Raw genomic sequence first — 22,044 nt, forward strand, 5'->3', positions numbered from 1 at the left:
AATGTTGCGTGGTCAGCGTCCTGCTGTATGGTTCCGAGGCGTGGTCAACTTACGCGCGTCACGAAAGAGAGCTAAATGCTTTTCACATGCGGTGCCTGCGCAACATCCTCGGGGATCACATGGCGGGACAAGGTCACGAACGAGGCGGTGCTGGGGCGTACGGACAGCAAGTCAATGTTCCAAACACTGAAGGTCAGGAGGCTGCGGTGGCTGGGTCACCTTCGCAGAATGCCAGATGGCCGCCTGCCAAAGGACATCTTATACAGCGAGCTGAGCGCTGGTTCCAGAGGCAGAGAACGACTACTGCTGTGCTTCAAGGATGTCGTAAAACGTGACATGAAGGCCCTGGACATTGCGACGGACAACTGGGAGAGGCTGGCGGAGGACCGGACGAAGTGGCGCCAGCAGCTGCGCAAAGGTGGTGAGAGACTTGACCAAGACTGGATTCGTGGACTTGCTCAAAAACGTGGACATACTGTATCTCTCTGATTGAACTGTACAATCTCTTGTAGATTTTCTTGCCAATAATAACATTAGCAAGCATCGCTAACACTCAGAGCTAACCTGTACTGGAGAGAGTATGTGTAAAGGAGCAGGATATAAAAGGTACTGTCCTTGTAGTAAACCCACGAGAGAGAAAGCATTTGAGCTCCATACTGTTTCAGAAATAATGCTTGATGTGGTTTGGAACATAATATGGCGTTTAATCACGGCAGCGTTTAGCTGAGTTTCTGCTGGTAGACAGCCTTCTCTTCACAGAACTTACTGCTTACATGGAGACGCTCCAAAGGGGTGTGTCCAGCAGCAGCTCCAAAGGGGCGTGTCCAGCAGCAGCTTGGTTACATTTAAAGGGCCAGACCCAGAATCAGCACTTTAGTGTCAGGGCTGAAATAGAGGGGTATGAGGCATGCTACAATGGGTGGTCTGTTTGGTATTTTGAGCAAAACACATCAGACATGTTTTCTATAGATATGGCCCTATAAATGGTTCAATCATAGCATAATAGGTGAGCTTCAAGGGAGAATGTTCTGTCTATCTCTAACACCAGAGCAGAGATTGGAACGTTTTTGTTTATTAATGCGCACATAATGGCATTTAAGAAAAGCTGGTAAGAATTTTAGAAAGAGATTTGAGAGGTTAGAAGCGACACATGGCTTATGAAGACACCTCCCATATCTATAGTCATTCATGAAGAATAAAAAGGATAACAATAAACAAAGAATGCATAATTCATTGAAGTTTCACAAATGGATAGAAAAGTCAAATTGAAATATAAGTTTAAGAGTTGAGATGCATTACGATGAAATACATAAAGTGGTATAAAGTCCTTTTCATATATTTTAAAATGACTATAATGTAAGTGTTGATTGTGGTTTTTACAAATAAATGGTTCTCTGTATTGATTAAGGGATGTTTGTCAATATGGAAGGTAAAAGTCCTGAGAGTGATCATGAAATCTGTGTAAAAGTCTTTTAAGTGTTGAACTATATTTGATTAATCCCATATTGGGATTTTTTTGTCACATCAACATGTTAACAGACATTAGACAATCATTATGTAGAACAATACAAAAAAAAGTTGACTAAAAATATATTATCACTGTACAATACACAGTTAATAAATATATATATATATATATATATATATATATAAACTGTTTTAGTGACATACAGTGGGGTATAAAAAAAAAATGGATTGAATATATTTAATCATAAATAGTGAATGCATTTATAAAAATACCCTAATCTGAACTAAAATATATAACTATACTATTACTACACTATGATACTGCAATTAAGAAATATTATGAAGGTTGTCTGACATGATGAAAGGTTTGTTATGTGTTCTAATTAACAAATGACTGTTTCTCGTGTCTCATGACTTTTGTAAAATTGTTGATTTTGTGATTCCACACGTGGCCTCGGACCTGTTGCTCCCGCCCCTCCCACGCCAAAATGATTGACAGTTGTCCATCTCACCCGGACCCCTCCTCCGCTCCCATATGTCATATTTAAGTCCCATTCCCCCTCTGTGGTCTCAGTTTCCTCCACCTGATCCCACCTCCTTCCCACTGGGATGGACTGCAGTAACTACGGTAAGAACACAATTTATAAATCACTCTTCAGCTGTTTTCGTCTAGCTTGTTCCAATCTGGCTCTACAACTAATCATATTTTATTTCAACTACTAACTTTGCACCCCCCTTGTGAGTATTTTAAAGCAGAATATGAGTGGTAAACACTTCATGACTGTTTTTTAATGAACTGTAATGTAGTCGTAAGCAGGTTCAAGTGTTTATTAATGTCATCAATAACTTTTCTCACAAATGATTTGTATTGTTTTAAAAATCAATATGAAATCATATCCAAATTATACGGGTGTGATTGTTGTTTGCCTTGATGCTGACTGTTATACTTGTATTACATTACATTACATTGCATTTAGATGACGCTTTTATCCAAAGCGACTTACAATAAGGGCGTTCGACCAACAAAGTAAAAAATTGTATGATTGGGATAATGTATGAAATCATTTTTTTAAACTTCAGTTATAGGTGGAATGGGGAAGCTTTAAATCAATTCAATGTTTGCATTGAATGCTTTTGGTACATAAGGAATAAACTGTTGATGTTTTAATAATGAGCGTGTGCACAGCTGATCAGGCAGTTTAGAACATTATTACTAATGTTCTAAAGGAGGAGTCTGTACTGTATAAAGATATGAGTTATAAATACACAGGGGGTTAAATGAGTTCCACACAGCTTTAGATAACACATTATAATGCATAATGTGCATGTCATCATTTTGAGTCGATGTTGATCATTTGATCAGTGTCTGACTATTTTGAATATCAATTACATTTTCGAACATGCAATGGCTGACATATAAGTTTAATGTGTATCTATGGGATTGTTTTTAAAAAAACCTTAAATACTAAAAAAACATGTAATAATGTCATCTATTTCTGTCTTATTTTGTAACCCTTAGACGCATAAGTGGGTCTTTTTTGACTGGGTGAGGTGGTTTTCTTAGAGTATCTTTTCTAATTAATTTTTTTTATCATTTCTTATTCCAGCTATTCCTCAAAAAACATGTTTTGGATATCATGCCATTCAAATTTTAAATTTAAATGTTATACATTTTAAGAAATTGTAGTTCTTGTATTACTACCCCGAGCTTCCATAAGTGGGTCAAAAATGCATGCATTTCCTATAGAATTTCGTTTTTTTTTCAAAATGTAAAAAGAATGTCTAAAATTATAAACGGTGAAAAATTAAATGTAAAATATTTCTAGTGTGAACCAAAATATAATACTAAATATGATACAAGTGATTTTATTTTTCTTAACCAAAATGACATAAAAACACATTCTTATACGGGTCCTTTTTGACCCACTTATGGAAGAGTGTAGTGTCCAGTCACTCGGGCATCTAAGGGTTAAGAAAGAGCGAAATATCTCAGGAGATATAAACAGTCTATGGTCAGGAGAGGTGAAAAAGCCATGGGCTTATTCAATGGAAATTAACAGGGAAAACAAACAAAACAAAAAAATGGGAAAAAAGATTCAGCTAAAATAATAAAGAGAAATGCAACAAAAGTGAAAAAAAAAAAAAAAGGTCTGAAAAACAAGGCGGACACAAAATGAGCAGAATAATTGACCAATCAGTTGAAGACGATCTAGTCCTTTTATTTACAAGCACACACATCTGATATATTGTATTTATTTCAGAACGGACAATGCACATGAATCAACATGAGCACTTCCATCATGTGAATGTTCCGGATTAGAGAGGCTAGCTTTCCTCTGCAGCCCCTGGCAGGTGGATGGCGTTACAAATATATATTTACTTCACTGATAACATGTAGGTTTTCTGAACAGTGGAACAGAGTTAGAGTTTGGGAGGATGATATGTTGTGCTGTTGTCCCAGAGATGGATGCCCTGGAGGTCCCCCCTCTTACCCCCACCAGTAAGGAGGTCCTCAGCCAGGCGGTGAAGGCCAGTTTCGCTGGGTTCGCCCAGGAGAGAATCATCCATCACTTCCCACAGGGTAACTTTACCATACAGAGAGAAACTCCCATTACTGATGGTATAGTGCAGTGTTTGGAATCAGATACCTCATTCACACCAACGGTGTTTCAGGGTCGGTTCGGACCTGGAGCTTGAAAAGCACCGGGTTTTCCTCTTCACACCGCGGCGGAGCAGCCTCTTAGCTCCGGAATCCGGTTCATTTCGAGTACCAAAAAATTGTCCGGCCAGAGCAAAAGCACCACATAGGTCACGCTTACGTCGAGGCGGGGGCAGGGGCAGGGGCGGGATCAACTCCTGAACAACAACAAAAAGCCGGCGTTTTATCCAGTTTGTACACAACGATGGAGAAACTTAACAAGCAGCAGTGGTCCACTGAAGAGACCAGCTAACTACTGGGAATCTGGTCTTCCGAAGAGGTACAGAGTAAGCTGGAGCACAATCGGCCATTGTTGTTGTTGTCGGTGTCAGCTGTTACCTCATTCACACCGACGGTGTTTCAGGGCCGGTTCGGAGCTGGAGCTTGAAAAGCACCGGGTTTTCCTCTTCACACCGCAGCGGAGCAGCCTCTTAGCTCCGGAATCCGGTTCACTTCGAGCACCAAAAAATTGTCCGGCAAGAGAAAAAGCACCACATACGTCACGCTTACGTCGAGGCGGGGGCGGGGGCAGGGGCAGGGGTGGGATCAACTCCTGAACAACAACAAAAAGCCGGCGTTTTATCCAGTTTGTACACAACGATGGAGAAACTTAACAAGCAGCAGTGGTCCACTGAAGAGACCACCTACTGGGAATCTGGTCTTCCGAAGAGGTGCAGAGGAAGCTGGGGCACAATCGGCCATTGTTGTTGTTGTCGGTGTCAGCTGTGAGGGGTTTCCGCGCGGTTTGGCTTCATGAAGCAGGCACGCAAACGGTTACGTCATGACGCAAACGATGACGCAATGACGCAGCACCAGTCGAACTCTGGGCAGTGTGAAAAGAGCCGGAACTAAACCGAAGGACCGGTTCTGAACCTGAAAAGCTCTAGCACGGAGCTTGAACCGGAGTTGCGTTGGTGTGAATGAGTTAATAGAGGTACAGTTATTAACATCTGCATGTTCACATCCAGGGTGGAAAGTACATTTACTCCAGTACTGTACTTAGGTACAATTTCAAGGTACTTCACTTGAGTATTTCAATGTTTTGCTACTTTACTTCTACTCCAATACAGTTCAGAGGTAAATCGTGTACTTCTAAAGTAACTTTAGTTACTTTACAGATGTAGATGAATGATGTGAAATATAATTGAGTGTTAAATCAGACTTTAGTTCCACCAGGAGTAAATTCACAAGCTACCCTGCAGTATACAAAGTCATTCAAACTAGCTGCACCTTTACCAGTTTTGAGAACACTTTAAAAACCTCTTAAGCCCCACGGACCCGTATCCTGGGCCGAAATCGCGTAATTTGCAGGAAACAACGTCTAAGGAACCTTCATATTTAATAAACTATGAATGTTTTAAATCCATATAACGGTAAAAAAACTAATTTAACTGATCTTTTTCATTTAGTTTTTCAAAAAAAACTCAGAATGCTAACAGTGAGCCTCTGAATTAGCCCCGAGCGAAAAATGCTAACCTATTACTGCACCGAAAATCAGTCCTAGCTCCCTTAATACTTATTCTAGCTGCACATCCAACACATCGCTTATGATCGTAAGGAGACACAGAATGTATTGGTACCCACTTCAACACTCAAAGATTACAAATTCGCGGAGAAAATTACAAAAACAAAACAAAACATGAAAAACAAAACATGTCGCGCTAGGTAGCCAAAAACGCGAAAATAGCCTACCTTGGTCTTTGTCTGGTCGAAACTGGTCTTCAATGGCATTAAAACGATCAAAACGATGGTGTAGTTAATCCATAGGTTAATCCAATGTGTCTGTCTCCCCTTTGAAATGTTCTGGTAATCCATAAGCAATAAAACTGCTTTTCCGTTTCAAGATATCAAAGCAGGGATATTCCTACGCTCTGCACAAAGCTTGCATGCGAAAAGACGCCATCTTTTTTTTAACATGAGAGTCTATGGGACGATTTCCCTTCAATTCCATTGGCTCTAATGGTCAGGAACAGATGTCACATCTCAAAATCGAGCAAGGGGTCCAGAGATATGGAAAATCCACCATAATGGCCCCAGAAGAGGTTTTTTTTGCTAAATCTGTCTAAAAAGGTCAAATATCACTAGTTTTGTACTTATTATCTGTTGTACTTTGGATTCCTAAAGCTTTTAGTCCACTGCATCATCCAAGGTTAGTTTTCACTAAGTACAAAATATTTTTTGGACGGACACTATAATTTACTGTTTTTTACCATGTTCAATCTGAAATGTCTTTAAAATAAAAAACATCTATATTGATTCTGACTTTTCTACTTCCAACTCACAGGTTTATCATTACTTTGAGAAAAAAGATTATTAATTTAACCCTTTTAGAAGGGAAGATATGGTCATTTGTTCTGGGAATGTCATTTTCGAGCCTGAAACCTGAAAAACAGGCTTGGGGCCTAACAGGCATATATATTATTCTGAAATGGACCAATCTGCACTTTGCTTTTGGTACTCTAACTATATTTTGATGATAATACTTTTCTACTTTTACTTAAGGAACATTTTTGAACAGAGTATTCCTACACTCTGGTACTTCTACTTTTACTCAAGTACCAGATCTGAGTACTTCTCCCTCTGTGCAGACCCCACCCTGTGGTCGCAGTGGGAGGTGAACTACTGGCTGGACTGGTGCCAGGTGGAGTTCGGGCTCCAGGGCCTGGTCTCAGACCTGCGGGGGCTGCAGGGGGGGGAGCTGTGCAGCCTGCAGAGAGAGGCCTTCCTGGGCCTGATGACCGACTGCACCGCGGGGGAGATCCTGTGGGAGCACCTGGAGACCATGAGGACAGGTAGAGACATGTGTTTATCGGAGACACACAGATTCTTCCACACTTTCCTGGGAATGTACATTGCCGTTGCTTTGCTCATTAAGCCTTTATTGTGCTTTATGCATACTGTGCAGCATAGCTCAGTCTGTGGAGACTCGGCCGGAGGGTTGCCGGTTCAAGTCCCAATCAGACCGAACACAAATACCTTTATTCTAATGCATGTTGTGTTTGTACTGTTTGCTTATTCAAATATACTGTACATAAAACAGAGTGGAAAACTGAATTTCCAACAAAAAAGGTTCATCTTAATCCCTAATCTTATTGATAAATCAAAGTCATGATTCTACATTTTATTGAACCTCACATCTTTATCATTTCCACATTATGTGTAATGCCTTGTTAACATGCTGCTGTGGCGGGAAGAAATCCAAAATTGGATCAATAAAGTAAATCGGCAACTTATTTTGATAATCAATAAATACATCTAAAATCGTATGGAGATCAGATGTTCAATGTTCTATATCAAATTAAAACCTTCAACACTCAGTCCATACTGACAATAATTGTTAGTTGTAGCTCTATTTGTATGGTTGCATCACTGTGAGTCACCACAAACACAAATGTTTGGGCAGTCTGCATGTATCGACTGTATAGGCACAAACACACACACATTCTTTATCATATTTCTCCAGTCCATGTCAATGATGCTGGAATACAACACAATGTTTTCTTGTACATCTCTTTGATTCTAGAGAATGAGTTTGACTTCAGTTCTTCACCCCCCCCCTGCACAATACCCTCTTACTGCCAGCTTCCAGTGAACAAAGGTAATTAATGTAAATATGTCTAATGCAACCTTTGGCTAGTTTACATACTAATATTATCACTGCCTAAACATTGTTCCTTGTCATAGTATTATCCTAAATAGTTTGACCTTGTTTCCTCAGAAGGCTTCTCAGACTGCATGGAGGATCCCTCAGAGAAACAGAGTTTCCACGTTCAGTTCCCCTCCGCTGAGAGTAGGCAGCTCCACACCCTGCGCCCGGTCAGCGGACACCATCAGGACTACTATCTGATCACAGAGGATCCCATCCTGACCGCTGCTGCCATACTGCAGCAAACAGGAGGGAACGGAGGTGAAACACACGTTATACATTTAGATATGTGGAGCTCAAAGAAAAGTGTTGAGTTTAACTTTAAAAAGATTAGGTTCAACTAACCTAATACCGGTATATGAACTTTGCTGACATCAGGGCCGGCCCTGACCAATTTGCTGCCCTAGGCAAGATTTTAGCTGGTGCCCCCCCAGCCCCCCCCTTCAAACTGTATTCTTGTTTATTAATAACAACTTTTACTGTCATATAGTATTTTATACCTGTTTTTCATCTATTCTCTTATTTTTTTTATATCTATAATGATCATATAAAGGTGTGCCTTTACCTCACTGAGCTGAGGTTATCAGAGCCGCTCAGTCTTTCAGGAGAGAGCTCTCTAAAGCTCTCCCCCCTGCGGACGCTTACACAGTAAATTCCAATGTTAATAAAAGCACACAGAAGCTGTATATGTTTTGGGGGATTTTGATTTATTTTAAATTAACACAAATACTAAATTAAAACCTATAATTGCACACTAAAACCATTATTTAAAAAAAAGAACAATTTCACATAAACATCTGTTTTTTACTGGGGCTGGGGCAGTTCAATTAGATTTTTTTTGGAGGGGGGGGGGGGTGTGCCATAGTTTATGGGCGCTGTATGCAATATATGCGTAATTCTGTTAGTATAAGATAATAAGATGTACTTTGTTGATCCAAAATCGGGAAATTGTGTTATGAAATTTAAAAATATATATTTTTTAAATTTCTAACTTTTTTTCCCCCCAATTTTCGGCGCCCCCTATGCATTCGCCTATACTGCCTATGCCGAGGGCCGGCCCTGGCTGACATAATACATTTCATTAAAGTCACTGTTTCCGTGTTTTCAGCATAGCTTTGTCAAGGTAACATTTAGCAGCTAAACTGTGGATAAGAAGTAAACCACATTGGTTTGCTATTCAATATGGCCGCCAAAAGCTTTTTGAATCATTACATTACATGTCACTTGTTAGACGCTTTTATCCAAAGCGACTTACATACTCAATACTGTGGGCAATCCCGACAGGAGCACTTTGGGGTGAAGTGACATGCTGACTGCAGTGGGGTTTGAACCTGTGCCAAACCCCCTGATCCCAATACCAATGCACTAATCCACGGTGCCACACGCCTCTCTTTCATGTCCTGCGAGCCCTCCATCCCCCAATTGCTAGTGCCTTCACCATTTAAAATGTTAATAGTAAAATCAAAGGTGTTCCCCGTGTTCCTCCTGTTGTGTGCCTGCAGAGACAGACTCAGAGGTGGAGATCGCTCACAGTGATGACTCCGACGTGGGGGGCTCTCTGTTATGGGCTGCTCCCCTTCAGGACATAGAGTCAGTGACAGAGGAGACCATGCATCACAACATCTTCACCTTACCCTACCCACACAGGAGCTTCAAAGAATATATAGGCAACAAACGGGATCTGAGCCGAGCGGTGATCCCAGCAGCTGTCCTGGCTGGGTACACTGGTGAGTCGTAAAGGAAATACATCTTTTGTTTCTCAGGTGGGGAGTCAAGCCAGCCCGCACGTGATCAGTCTTTAATCTATGTGTCCCTCCATGTTCCAACAGGAAGTGGTCCCATTCAGCTGTGGCAGTTCCTGCTGGAGCTCCTGACAGACAGCAGCTGTCAGGCCTGTATCAGCTGGACAGGAGACGGCTGGGAGTTCAAGCTGACGGACCCCGATGAGGTACCACATATCTGTGGGGTTAACAATATGGGATGTAATACATCCATACTTGTCAACCCTCCCGATTTTCGCGGGAGACTCCCGATTTCATTGCCCTCTCCCGGTTTCCTCCAGGGGTCATATTTCTCCCGCATTTCTGACAAAATCAGATTTAGTCAGGACTGTTTCCACTCAGACTTTAATACAACTTCACCATTGTTTGGTTTCCATGGTAACACGTCTCTTTAGTAGCGCGGAACTGAAAGTCTGAGAGGGTGAGGCAGATAGTCACAGAAAACAGAACAAGAATCGACAACTACTCTACTCTCTGACTGCGGTCAAGCCAGCCTCCACTCGTGAAAACCTAGTCAAGCCAGCCCGCACGTGATATTGCGGTGCGTGAATATCCTATGCATTACGGTAGAGTCAGAACAAATCATCCCTCTGTGTTTAGATGAGAATAAAACAAAAACTGTCCAGTATCAAAGACTCATTTCAATTCTGATGTAGAGTTTCAAAATAAAAGACCTTTGAAGTTTCATATAGGCCTACAGTATGAGCTATCATCCCTGTTTTTAGATGCAACAGCTCCATCAAGGATGGTGCTACAGGCCGCAAAGGCATTTCACTTAGAACTGCAATACGCATGTTAATGTTAATCTAACAGCTCCGGCGATCCACTACACCCCTCCCCCCCCTCCCCCCCGACCCCCATTTTGCATTTTGAAATGCTCCCGATTTCTGTGGTCTCAAGGTTGGCAAGTATGAATACATCACAGGCAGTGGTGGAAGAAGTACCCAGATCTTTAACTTAAGTAAAAGTAGCAATACTGCATTGTAGAAATACTCTGTTACAAGTCTTGCATTCAAAATTGTACTTAGATAAAAGTGCAAAAGTATTGCCAACAAAATATACTTCAAGTACAAAAAGTAAAAGTAGTCATTTATTTTTTAAATATAATATTTTTGTATTGAATTATTAATGCATTCATGTCAATGTTGCACTTGGTGAAGGTGGGGAGTATTTAAATGCCAATGGACTGTTTGGTAGCTTAACCTATAATGATATATAATGATTTATATTCTGTATTATAAATCCATACCTGCAATGTAGCTAGTAACTACATTTTGTAAAATAAATAATAATGTAATGGAGTAAAAGTAAGAAATTGTCTAGAATGCAGTGAAGTATAAAGTAGCATAACATGAAAATACTTGAGTGAATAAAAAGTACCTAAAAATTGTACTTAAGTACAGTACTTGAGTTAATGTACTTTGATACTTTCCACCACTGATCGCAATGTTTGGTTCAGACTTGCAATGTGACAAGAAGCAGGGGGAATGTTCTGGTTCAATAATTCAGCTTTGTCAAATGTTAAAAAAAAACAATTGTAGAGATATTTTGCATTTAACCACGTTGCATATTAGCTTGTTGTATTCGGCAGTAGTAAGCAATTTGTTACTAACAGCTGCTCTACACCTCACTACCTCACCACTTTTTTACTGCAAATTCAAACCAACATAATATATATAAAGCTGAATTTACCATTATTAATATTGTGATTCCAAACATATCGCCTGTCCAAAATACTATTTAACAGAGACGCAGACTCAGACTCAAGTCACAAATGTAATTACTTAATGAAAATGAATATAGTATTACATGTTTCTCCAGGTGGCCCTGCTGTGGGGTCAGAGGAAGAACAAACCCAAAATGAACTATGAGAAGCTCAGTCGAGGACTGCGGTACTACTACGACAAGAACATCATCCGCAAGACGGCAGGCAAACGCTACGTGTACCGCTTCGTGTGCAACCTGCAAGGCCTGCTGGGATATGAGCCTGGGGAGCTGCACGCCATGTTGGACATTAGTAACAAGACTCAGTAATGACCACTTTCAGGAGGACAACAGAGACACGTTTTATATGGGATACTTCAGTTTAAAACCTTTTTGAACAGTTTCTTTGATAATGAGAACAACTTTCAGAGACTCAGTGATACACAGTGTGTGTGGGGAGGGGGGCTGGGATTAGTTCTGAGACTGAAGGTGAAATGTAGCACTTTATCTTGACGGTTATGACGGCTGTTTTCATTTGATTTACATGTCATTTTGGTTTATGCTATTATCAAAATGGACTGACATACCATTTAAAACTGTTAAACAGCACTGTCATGCCTATGCGAGCCACTTGGGGTTATGCTTTGTGGGGTTTCCCCTCTCCTATACACAAGTTATTGAGCCGTTTCCGCTCTACATCCTGAACTCCTCCCTTCGATGCAATGCACTTCCGTTTTGGCGGACTGGGTTTGTTTTGCTAGCTAGCTCCGTTATGCCGACAAAGCACTGATATCGCAGAGACAAAGAGGATATAACAATTACAACATGAAGAAAAGTGGTTCGGGAACTACGTGTGCGGTAGTTGGTTGCAATCACTCGAGAAAGCACCTGAACGAGTGGTTAGATAGAGAGTGCTACGACCACAAACCAGCACCCAGCCATGTTGTTCATTAAATACAGATAAACACAACAAATACTGCATGCATTGTATTTTTTAATATTATATATGAATATTTTCATAGTGATGTAATTGTGTGGGCTGCTTTTATATTTTAATTTGTAATACCTGTTAGGATTAAACATGTGATCTTTCTTGTTGAAGCCATTTCTTTAGTTTCCTCTCAACAATTAATTAATTCAGTGTTATTTATGTACAGTATGAGCTTAATATGAATGATGAACTGTGTTAAAAGAAATTGTAGCACTCTAAGGAACATATGCAATGCAATAATGCAATAACAGTGCAATAATGAAATGAAATTACATCAAACTTTATTTTCACTCAAACAGTACAGGCACATATGATATATTGCACAGCATAAAGAGATCATGTAAATTGTGCATTATGTAAACAACAGACAACTGTTGGCTCCTGTGGGCATGACCTAAATAAGGCAGATTATTTTGGTTTTAAAATGCTGAGATATTTACTGCAGAACTGTAACCTTCCCTCAACAAAATCGTCAACAATTTTCGGGAGCATGTGGGCAAAGTAGAATGTGCGCAGCCTTATGATATGCCTTCAGACTGTCCATTGCTTTTCCATATTGCCATGGATTGAACGAAGTAGGAGCAAATTTTGCTGTACGTTTTGCTGGGCCACGTCGTCATGTTATCCTCCCAGTTTTGCACTGAATTCGGGTGGGGGAGAGTAACGCCATCTCCAGTCAAAGAAGTAGAATCGTGTTCCCAAGCTAGCATCACTGTTAGCATCGAAATCGCTGTGTTTACACCAGTGCCCGTCTGACTGTTTACACCGGTGTACACCGACAGACGCTGTGCAAAAGACTTCCGGCTGAAATGAAGTGCATTTGTGTAGGGTTATGGCGCTACCCGTGGTTTGGCGCGTAAACTTGTCTATTGTGTGTTCTATAGGTTTATGTGCATGTAAATGGTCATCAAAGTAGAGACACTGCATACTGACATGTTGAGTGAAGGGGCTAGGGATTGAACCACTAACCCTTTGGTAGAAAACCATTTACCCCTGAGCCATATCTGCCCCAATATTGCAAAACAATAAAACTCAGTCATTTCTGCCATTTATACTTCTGTAAAGAAGAGAAAATATGATCAACAATGTATACCAGATATAGATATGTTTTTATTTTTAAAAAGTGTGGTACGTGTGTATGGATTCCCTCAAAAATAATTGTGTTTTTTACATTTAAGCTTTTTTACTTCTGGATTAATGCAGATATGTAGACCCACAACTTTAAAGCTATTTTAGAGTTAAATCTGTAATACATTTGTATTTGGTTTACATCAGTTTTGGTCACTACAATATTAACATGATCAGTGTAGCAGACAGAAAAGGAAGAGGTGGAACAAAACAGCTTTCTAATAATTCCCTCCCATGAGAAAACAGACAGTGTGATTAGTTTAGAGGTGTTAAACACAGAGATCCAGCATGAGAGAACCCCTCCAGGAGGTGTTGGACCAGGATCAGCTGGTGGTGCGCCTAATGGAACCTCATTATAAATTCACTCCATGAGAAGAAGCATGGGCTGTGTCTGGGCGCCTGAATAGTCCTGCCGAGAAATCAAGCGGTCTAATTTAAAAAGTCTGACCACACAAGGCCTGTCTATTGATTTATTGCACTCTGATCCCTGATCAGCAGGGGACTTGTTCTGCTTCTGTGGATCTGAGAAAGACTGCTTTCAATCTGACCCTGTACAACTGGTTTAAAACATGCTTGTTTAAACCCCTGCAAATGCTGGTGAAATGTGTTTCCTGAGATCCAAGATCCAAGATGGATGTAGTTGTTTATTGTGTAATGGATGAAAGCGTTGTGTAGAGAACGAGGGGTCCCATGACTTTAAATCAGTGTAGAAAACCCGATATGAAACATTGGCACATTTCATTTAGAAAATATGGACATTTCTTTATTTTGGTCAAATATATTCCATGGATTCCATGGTGTTTGAGTCGACTTAGCGGTGCTGAGTGAGCACCAATTTGGATATAAGATACTGTTTTGTTGTGTTCTCCTGTTACTTACACATATCTATAGCAATTCAAGGTTCAAGGCTTTTATTGGTCATACGTACATAGCTACAGTGTTCATTCCACATCGTCCATTTTTCAGTTGGAAAACGGAAAGACGAAATCCATTAACTTTCACTATGTTTTTGGTTGAATCAATATTTATACATGTCTATTTGAAGTTTATTGTTGAAAAAAGACAAGCCAATGTTCACACAGTGAAGCCTGTAACTCCTCAGTGTTCCTCCTTGTTTCACACAGTGATGATCTCAAAGGGTTTTTAATACAGACAGAAGTGTGTAATGGCCCACTACAGAATCATATATACTGAGTTACTGGGTTATAATTATGATTATTCATGGGTTTTTATCACAATTGTTAAATGAAGTGCAATTTTGAATAACTTCACATACTGCTGCTGGATACCTTAATCTATAATTATATGTCAAAGTTAATTTAATAATTGATTTATATTTTGTATATGCTAATAGTGTAAATCTCACTAAAAACTGATGAATAATTGTAATGGAGTACAAATTACAGTATTGGCTTGTAAAATGAAGCGGAGCAGAAGTATAAAGTATACAGCATCAACTGAGAATACTCAACAGTACAACCTCAAAATTGTACTTAAGTACTATACTTGAGTAAATGTTCTTTGTTACTATCCACCACTGCCAACAACTAGCATACATCGGAGGTTAATAGCAAGACGAAAAAACCTCATTTTTTCAGTATGGGACTTATTAGACTAGCAGTAGATGAATTGAAACTAAAGCCAAAAAAAATACGGTTAGTCTTGGACGTGACTTTTTTCCATCCCTTCTTTTGTTACTTCACCACTCTCTTGGGGAAACAGCTATGGTATAAATAACAAGGTTAATGTCGTATTCTCAACCGTGAAAAGAGCCAGGCTGAGCAGTGAATAAAGACACTCTTAGGAGGCCTGGGGGGGGGGGGCTGAGTGCTGGAAGTAATCCTCTTGTCTGCTGCTCACTGAGGGGGGACATCACATCAGCATCCAGCCGCTGAGGGGAGGTAAATGATATGCTGATATCTGCCATCACACAGGAGGACCTGCGTCATGCTCTCTCTGCAGAAGAAGAAGAAGAGAAATGTTTACGACGCAAATGTTTCTCTATCCTACAGAGAAACTCCTTTGAGTGGGTTTTGCAATATAATGGTACAATACAAATAGTTATTGACAAAGTAGCCCAATTAACTTTTACAAAGTATAACAATATATTACTTTGAGGGGGTAATTATTATTATTTAATTGTTATATTATTACCATCATTTGAAAGTTTGTCAAAAACAGACACAAAAGCCACAATATAAAATAAACAATATATTTGATTGATGGCATTAGTATTATTGAAATATTAATTATATTATTTGAATTAGTAACAATGAATTTCCTGTTCTTTTCTATAAATACTTCTAACATATCAGTACGAGCACAGACCTCAGTTGAAAGGACACTCTTTATGTTCACCTGGAGGACGTTTGTGGTTGTATCTGTTTGAAGTGTTTACATTATTATTTATATCAAATAGATTGTCTATGTCCTCATTTTATACCGTTGTCTATCCCCTACACATGATATCTGCTGAACATCTTTCAGTTTTGGGGGGGGGGGGTTTCCTTGTGTGTCGCAGGAGTCTAATGGAGGAGGGTATGGCATGCTGTTCAGATCTTAAAGCCCCCTGAGATAAATGTGTAATTTGTGATATCAGAATCAGAAACGGGTTTATTGCCAGGTTCACACCTACGAGGAATTTGACTTGATGTCATGGTGCATACATAACATAAAACCAAAAATCCCAAAAAATACAGAACTATATTAAGAACACGGTAAACAAATATAGATTTTTAGCAATAACAGAAAAATAAAGCAGTAATTTGCAGCGAAACAGAATGCAGTGAATTATAGAATATAACATATGAAATATATAAATATAAGCAAAATTTGAACATTGTGTGAATAGAGAACCGCAGTGACGCGTCGTAAAACCCGGAAGTAAACTTCTTCCGGTTCCTTCGCGAAAAACCAATGCAAATTCTCCATAGGATTTTGGAAAATAGCTCGAAATAAGGTTGACACACATTTAAGAGAGGGATCACGTTTTGTTCAGCCGGATAATCTCCACATGTCAACCCTACTTTTATAATTTTTGAATCATAAATCTAGTCGCCAAAAGCAAAATGCTAACGTTATGCTATAAACGAACTACAAGCCAGTACAGCAGCAGGGTCGCACGACTTCAACGTCACGCCAACTTAAGATCGTTTCAACTGACTTGCACTGAAACTGCACTTTGAACACTTTAAATATATTAACATTTTAAACTGTATACCCCGGTTATCTAGGCCCGTTTTGTTTTATGTATACATGTCACACTGTGGGAAACGATATTTCGATATTTCTGGATGTATAACACATGTAGAATTTTTGACAATAAAGCTGAATTTGACTTTCGCGTGCTTGAATATTTTAACAAAGCTTTTCATTTTAGCCACACTGAATTTTTAACAAAGCTTTTCATTTTAACCACACTGAATTTAACTAGAAGTCATGGCTGTGTTAATTACCAGTCTGATATCGTTTTACAAAGATGACAAGAGTGTAGATAGAGGAGAGAACCACTACAAGTCAGGACACGTTACAGTGCAGCCTAGATGAAGGTGTGCTTACCGGTGTTGTCAGGGCTAGCATGAGGTACAAGGTTTATAGTGTCGGTGAGTAGTGATAGCAAGAGTACCGTTAACCTTTTAAGACCGAGTTAATTTATTCCCATTAATTCCCATCAACAAATCAATTGTATGTGTCACATGAAATCTTTATTAGGCAAGGCAAGTTTATTTATATAGCACTTTTCAACACAAGGCAATTCAAAGGGCTTTACAAAAAATGAAAGACATTAAGAAAATGGCATTTAAAATCAGTCATTAAAAAGAAAAGCTCATAAAATAAACATTAAAAGAAAAAATACATGGATAAAAGTTACAGTGCAGTCTAAGATATGAATAGTTCAATTAAGAGCAGCGACAAAAAGAAAAGTCTTCAGCCTGGATTTAAAAGTAGTAAGAGTTGCAGCGGACCTGCAGGTTTCTGGGAGTTTGTTCCAGATATTTGGAGCATAATAACTGTACGCTGCTTTACCATGTTTAGTTCTGACTCTGGGGACAGATAGCTGACCAGTCCCTGAAGACCTGAGAGATCTGGATGGTTCATAATTTAGCAGGAGGTCAGAAATGCATTTTGGTCCTAAACCATTCAGTGCTTTATAAACAGCAGCAGTATTTTGAAATCTATTCTTTGACACACAGGAAGCCAGTGTAAAGACTTCAGAACAGGAGTGATGTGATCCAATTTCTTAGTGTCAGTGAGGACTCGAGCAGCGGTGTTCTGAATCAGCTGCAGCTTTCGAATAGATTTTTTAGTGAGACCTGTGAAGACACCATTGCAGTAGTCCAGTCTACTGAAGATAAAAGCATGGACACGTTTTTCCAAATCCTGCTGTGACATTAGTCTTTTAATCCTAGATATGTTCTTTAGGTGATAGTGGGCTGATTTAGTAACTGTTTTAATGTGACTGTTGAAACCAATAACTAATTTAACCCGCTGACAAGAGAGCCCACCTCCGAAGATCGTGACTGGCTGAGGGACAGACTCGGGGGCAGGTTCTCAGGAATTTCTTGGCTTCTCTCCCCCGAGCCAGAAGAGGAACACTACAGCTTGGAAACACTTACTGTTCCTGAAATTATCAAATCTGTTGGGAATCAGGGACCTGAGGCAATTGTGGCAATCATGGCATTGTCTGAAGAGCAACAGAGGGCAATTCAGGTGGCTACCACTGGTCAGCGAACCAACCCAAACTGGCATTTGTTCAGGAAAGGAAGGTTGACTGCCAGCAACTTTGGAGCTGTCCTAAGGTCAAAGCGTGTGACTGCTTCCTTTATTGCCAGGGTGCTAGGGCAACAACAGGCCCTTGATGGTGTTGTGTCTGTACAGTGGGGGACTATGAATGAATGTGAGGGCGTCAGGGCATTCACCACTGCAACCCAGATGCAGGTCCATGAGTCAGATTGGTGGCTCTCCCTATCAGGATTGTTGGGGCATCTCCGGATGGTCTGGTAGGGTCTTCCGCTGTGCTGGAGGTAAAGTGTCCCTACAGAGCCAGGGAAATGACAATTAGTGAAGCATTGCAAATCAAGGGCTTCTGTGTCAGTAAGGAAGGAGAAACATTCAGCCTGCGTGAGGAACATCCTTACTGGCACCAAGTGCAAGGTCAGCTTCACCTCACTGCAAGAAAGAAGAAGAAATAAAAAAATGGTGAATTGTTTTTAATTTAAATTTACTCGCCTTTCCAATGTTGTGGTTGTTAGAGTGTTAGGTTTCCTGTCAGCTCGTCTGTTGGGAAGATATAAAATATAGTTTCATGGAAGTCATGGAAGTCACATATACTGTAAGAGCATTAAGACATACAGTACATAGGCTAAAACAAAACATCTAAAGATATAACCTTGCACTTTGATAAGTCTCGTGAACATTTTCACTATTTTGACATTTTTATAGATGAAAATTGAACTAAAGAAATAAATGGTAGATGAATCCATATTGAAAATAGGAGTCAGCTGCTACAATAATTATAATAGTTATATTTCTTAATGAATTAAGATAAGATATTACTGTATTGATCCCAATTTGGGAAATGTTTGTGTTGCAGCAGCATAACAGGAAAAACAAAATATAAGTTATTATATATACAAAAGTATGTGAGGGATGGAATATTAAATTGAATATAAATGTAAAATGTACATGTGATTTTACATCCAAGAGAAGCTATGGAGCAGAGAGTTCTCTGCCAGCCAGAGGTGATTTGTTATTAGTTCAATATGTCAAACTGATTTCCCTGGCTACAATCTTTAGTTACATGGTGAAACGTTATGCTGCTTGTACTAATAAGACTTATCATATAAGCCACACAGGTTTTAATAGGATGTATTCATTATCTTTACTTATGTTGCGGTCTTTTCAGCAGCGCCATCTCTATAATGGCGATACAGTCAATACCCATTATTTACATTTCACCGTGACATGGACAAAAATGTAACGTCAGCTTACCTCATGGCACGAATCCAGACTCCTTTGGAAAACATTGGCCGGGAAACGATGGAACAAGCACGTTTCATGCGAAGACCTGTGGCTGCAACCCGGAGCAAAGCAACAAACCATTGCGTAGCTAACTAGTAGCGCTAGCTTTAGCTAACGTTAGCCAACGAAAACGAACTGCCGAGTAAAATTGGAAAACACTGGTAATTAATTATTCTATAATTTGTAAAACTACGGTGTTAAAAACGACAATTTCAAAAATACCGATTCTACTGGTCAGATATAGATATACAGATACTAAAGATAGGCAAGTACTTGCTTTCAAGCAGAAGACAGGGGAAAACAAACTTAGCGGGAGTGTTTACGTGTTCGGCGTAATGACGTACAACGGCCTCGACAATTTCTGTAGTCCTATTCAGCCATTCGGTAACAACCATCGTTTTTCAGACACGTAAACTCTTCAAAAGTCCCCAGTGGGGTCACTGCTGATGTATTTAATGTCGTAGAACAAAACGTCAATTACCTCTTTGTTACGTTCCCTATTGGGCTAGGGGGTACCAAAGGGAAATAACACGACCAGAGTGAAATTGGTATTAATTATAAGTGTTTATTTAAAAAACAGCTGTGAACAAAATGGCAGGCAAGCAGCCTGAAACAAACAAAAGAGCCAAAAGGGCACAGGTTGACAAATAACCAACTAAAGGAGGACTCTAAAAAAGGAGTCTAAAGACACACAGGGAAAATACATACTAATATACTAAATAAAGAACGAAACAAAACCTCACTCTAAAAGTGGTACAACTAACACAAAGAATCTATACAAAAACACAGCTAAACTAAAGGCAACCGTCACAGAATCCTAACCTACTCTAAACACTAACTAAGCTACTCTACACTCTAACTAATCACACACGTTTAACCCCAGAACACAGAGCAAGTAGCGAGAGGCATCTGTCCACATACAGAGCCTCCAGAATGATGATTGTCCCCAAGCTTTGTAATAATCTCCAGCAGGTGTGAGCCGGCTGTGCGCTGCGATTGGAATGCGTCGGGCCCGGCGTGCTCCAATCGCAATCTTCAGGGGCGGACCAGGAGATGGCAGCCAAGGCCGGGAGGGCAACCGCACAGCTCATTTACATAGAACACACACAGCTGAAAACACTCAGACGACCAGGAAGGCAGCAGCCGTAACACTCTTAAATTTGTGTCAACCACAGACCTTATTTAGAGCTATTTTCCAAAACCCTATGGAAAAAATGCATTGCTTTTTGAGGAAGGAACCGGAAGTGCTAAAAGTGCTAACTTACTTCCGGGTTTTACGACGCGTCACTGCAGTTCTCTATTAATGTAATGCGTATAGAGTCTGCGTTGTGGCTGAGGTAAATGTCAGTGGGGGGGCCGGGCCTTGTTTAAGAGGCCGGTAGCGGACGGGAAGAAACTGTTCGGGTGGAGAGTGGTTCTGGTCCCGGTGGAGAGAGGTTCTGGTTCCGATGGAGAGGTTTTGGTCCTGATGGAGAGAGGTTCTGGTCCTGGTGGAGAGAGGTTCTGGTCCTGATGGAGAGGTTCTGGTCCTGGTGGAGAGAGGTCTTGGTCCTGATGGAGCGCAGCTTCCTGCCAGAGCGGAGGGGGGTGAACAGTGTGTGTCCAGGGTGGGAGGGGTCGGCCACTATCATCTCTGCCCGCCTCAGGGTCCTGGAGGCGTGCAGGTCATGGAGGGATGGCAGATTACAGCCGATCACCTTCTCTATGGCGATATATGGCTATTGAGAGATACGATCGCCTTTTCCAAAACATACCTATCAATACTTACTATCAAAACAATAGGGAGCGTGAGGAGAAAGAAAACCCTGAAAGGTTTCCACTTTCATAACCATTTCATTTGGAACACACACAGCCAGTATCCTGACTGACCTCTGAGTAGTTTAACAGTTATTGAACTATTATATATATATATATATATATATATATATATATATATATATATATATATAAATATATAAATGTCAATTTCCAATCAATATTGGATTCAATGTGGTATTTATGATTATTGGACTATCATGTTCTGGTATTGATCCACAGAAGAGAGGAACACCAACAGCGAATGTGTGTGAGCGCCACAGATTGATCAGAGCTGTAATGTGTGACTCTGGAAACACACAGCGGGGGGGGGGGGCACGCTCTTAATAACACCTGATGGAGACGCTGTGATGTGTGTGAGGCTTCACTGGGCTTCAACACACACATGCACACACTATTCATGTTCAGAAGGGAATAAACATATCATGCTTGTGACGGGGTTCAATTGTCCGTATGAAAAACACTGGCCTAGTCGGTTGGCTTGAGCTTCAAAAACTTTAATTACAGCAGCAACAACAACAAAAAAATAGCAAACCAGCAACCAGGCCGTCCATCACTCATCAGAGTAAACGTGTTCTGGTGTTGCCTTCTCTGCAACTCTCTCCTGAACACGTCCCAGCTGTTGCCTATATTGCAACATTCTTCAGAGCTTCACAGTCCTCCAAAAACACAAGGATCTCATACACCCTTTCAGCCCAACAAGAAAACAGCACTTTAAATACCCAGACTAACATAAGATTAAGAGTGGGGAGTGGGGAGTGGACCTCACCTCCTCTAGGGGCGTCCGGGGGGA

General features: G+C 40.3%; 1 protein-coding gene and 1 long non-coding RNA gene across 5 annotated transcripts; one reads left to right on the forward strand and one right to left on the reverse strand.

Annotated features, from left to right (window-relative positions):
- Positions 1 to 191: 191 nt before the first annotated feature.
- LOC307032470 (transforming protein p54/c-ets-1-like) lies at positions 192 to 12,409 on the forward strand. Of its 4 annotated transcripts, none has more exons than XM_079670452.1 (9): positions 192 to 421; positions 2,042 to 2,095; positions 3,929 to 4,048; positions 6,754 to 6,957; positions 7,689 to 7,763; positions 7,884 to 8,072; positions 9,314 to 9,538; positions 9,641 to 9,759; positions 11,414 to 12,409. In XM_079670452.1, exons 2-9 carry the CDS (start codon positions 2,077 to 2,079, stop codon positions 11,624 to 11,626), a joined length of 1,164 nt encoding a protein of 387 aa, XP_079526578.1. In that variant the 5' UTR covers positions 192 to 421; positions 2,042 to 2,076; the 3' UTR covers positions 11,627 to 12,409. The 4 variants fall into 4 exon arrangements, with proteins under 4 accessions (XP_079526578.1, XP_079526579.1, XP_079526577.1 ...); XM_079670453.1 differs by having other exon boundaries at positions 192 to 418; XM_079670451.1 differs by lacking the exons at positions 192 to 421; positions 2,042 to 2,095 and having other exon boundaries at positions 2,137 to 4,048.
- A 4,707-nt stretch (positions 12,410 to 17,116) lies between these two features.
- Positions 17,117 to 19,844, reverse strand: LOC307031807. The gene is made up of 2 exons (XR_013806086.1): positions 19,407 to 19,844; positions 17,117 to 18,692 (listed from the first exon to the last, which is right to left on the reverse strand). It is a non-coding gene; the product is annotated as an uncharacterized lncRNA (long non-coding RNA).
- Positions 19,845 to 22,044: the final 2,200 nt, after the last annotated feature.

Source organism: Notothenia rossii (assembly GCF_949606895.1).
Source record: "Notothenia rossii genome assembly, chromosome: 3".
Classification (NCBI taxonomy): domain Eukaryota; kingdom Metazoa; phylum Chordata; class Actinopteri; order Perciformes; family Nototheniidae; genus Notothenia; species Notothenia rossii.

Coding starts and splice junctions, on each gene's coding strand:
- LOC307032470 (XM_079670450.1), top strand. CDS start 6,594: ATGGACCAATCTGCACTTTGCTTTTGGTACTCTAACTATATTTTGATG. Junction 7,764..7,883: donor CCAGCTTCCAGTGAACAAAG/GTAATTAATGTA, acceptor TTGTTTCCTCAG/AAGGCTTCTCAGACTGCATG. Junction 8,073..9,313: donor GCAAACAGGAGGGAACGGAG/GTGAAACACACG, acceptor GTGTGCCTGCAG/AGACAGACTCAGAGGTGGAG.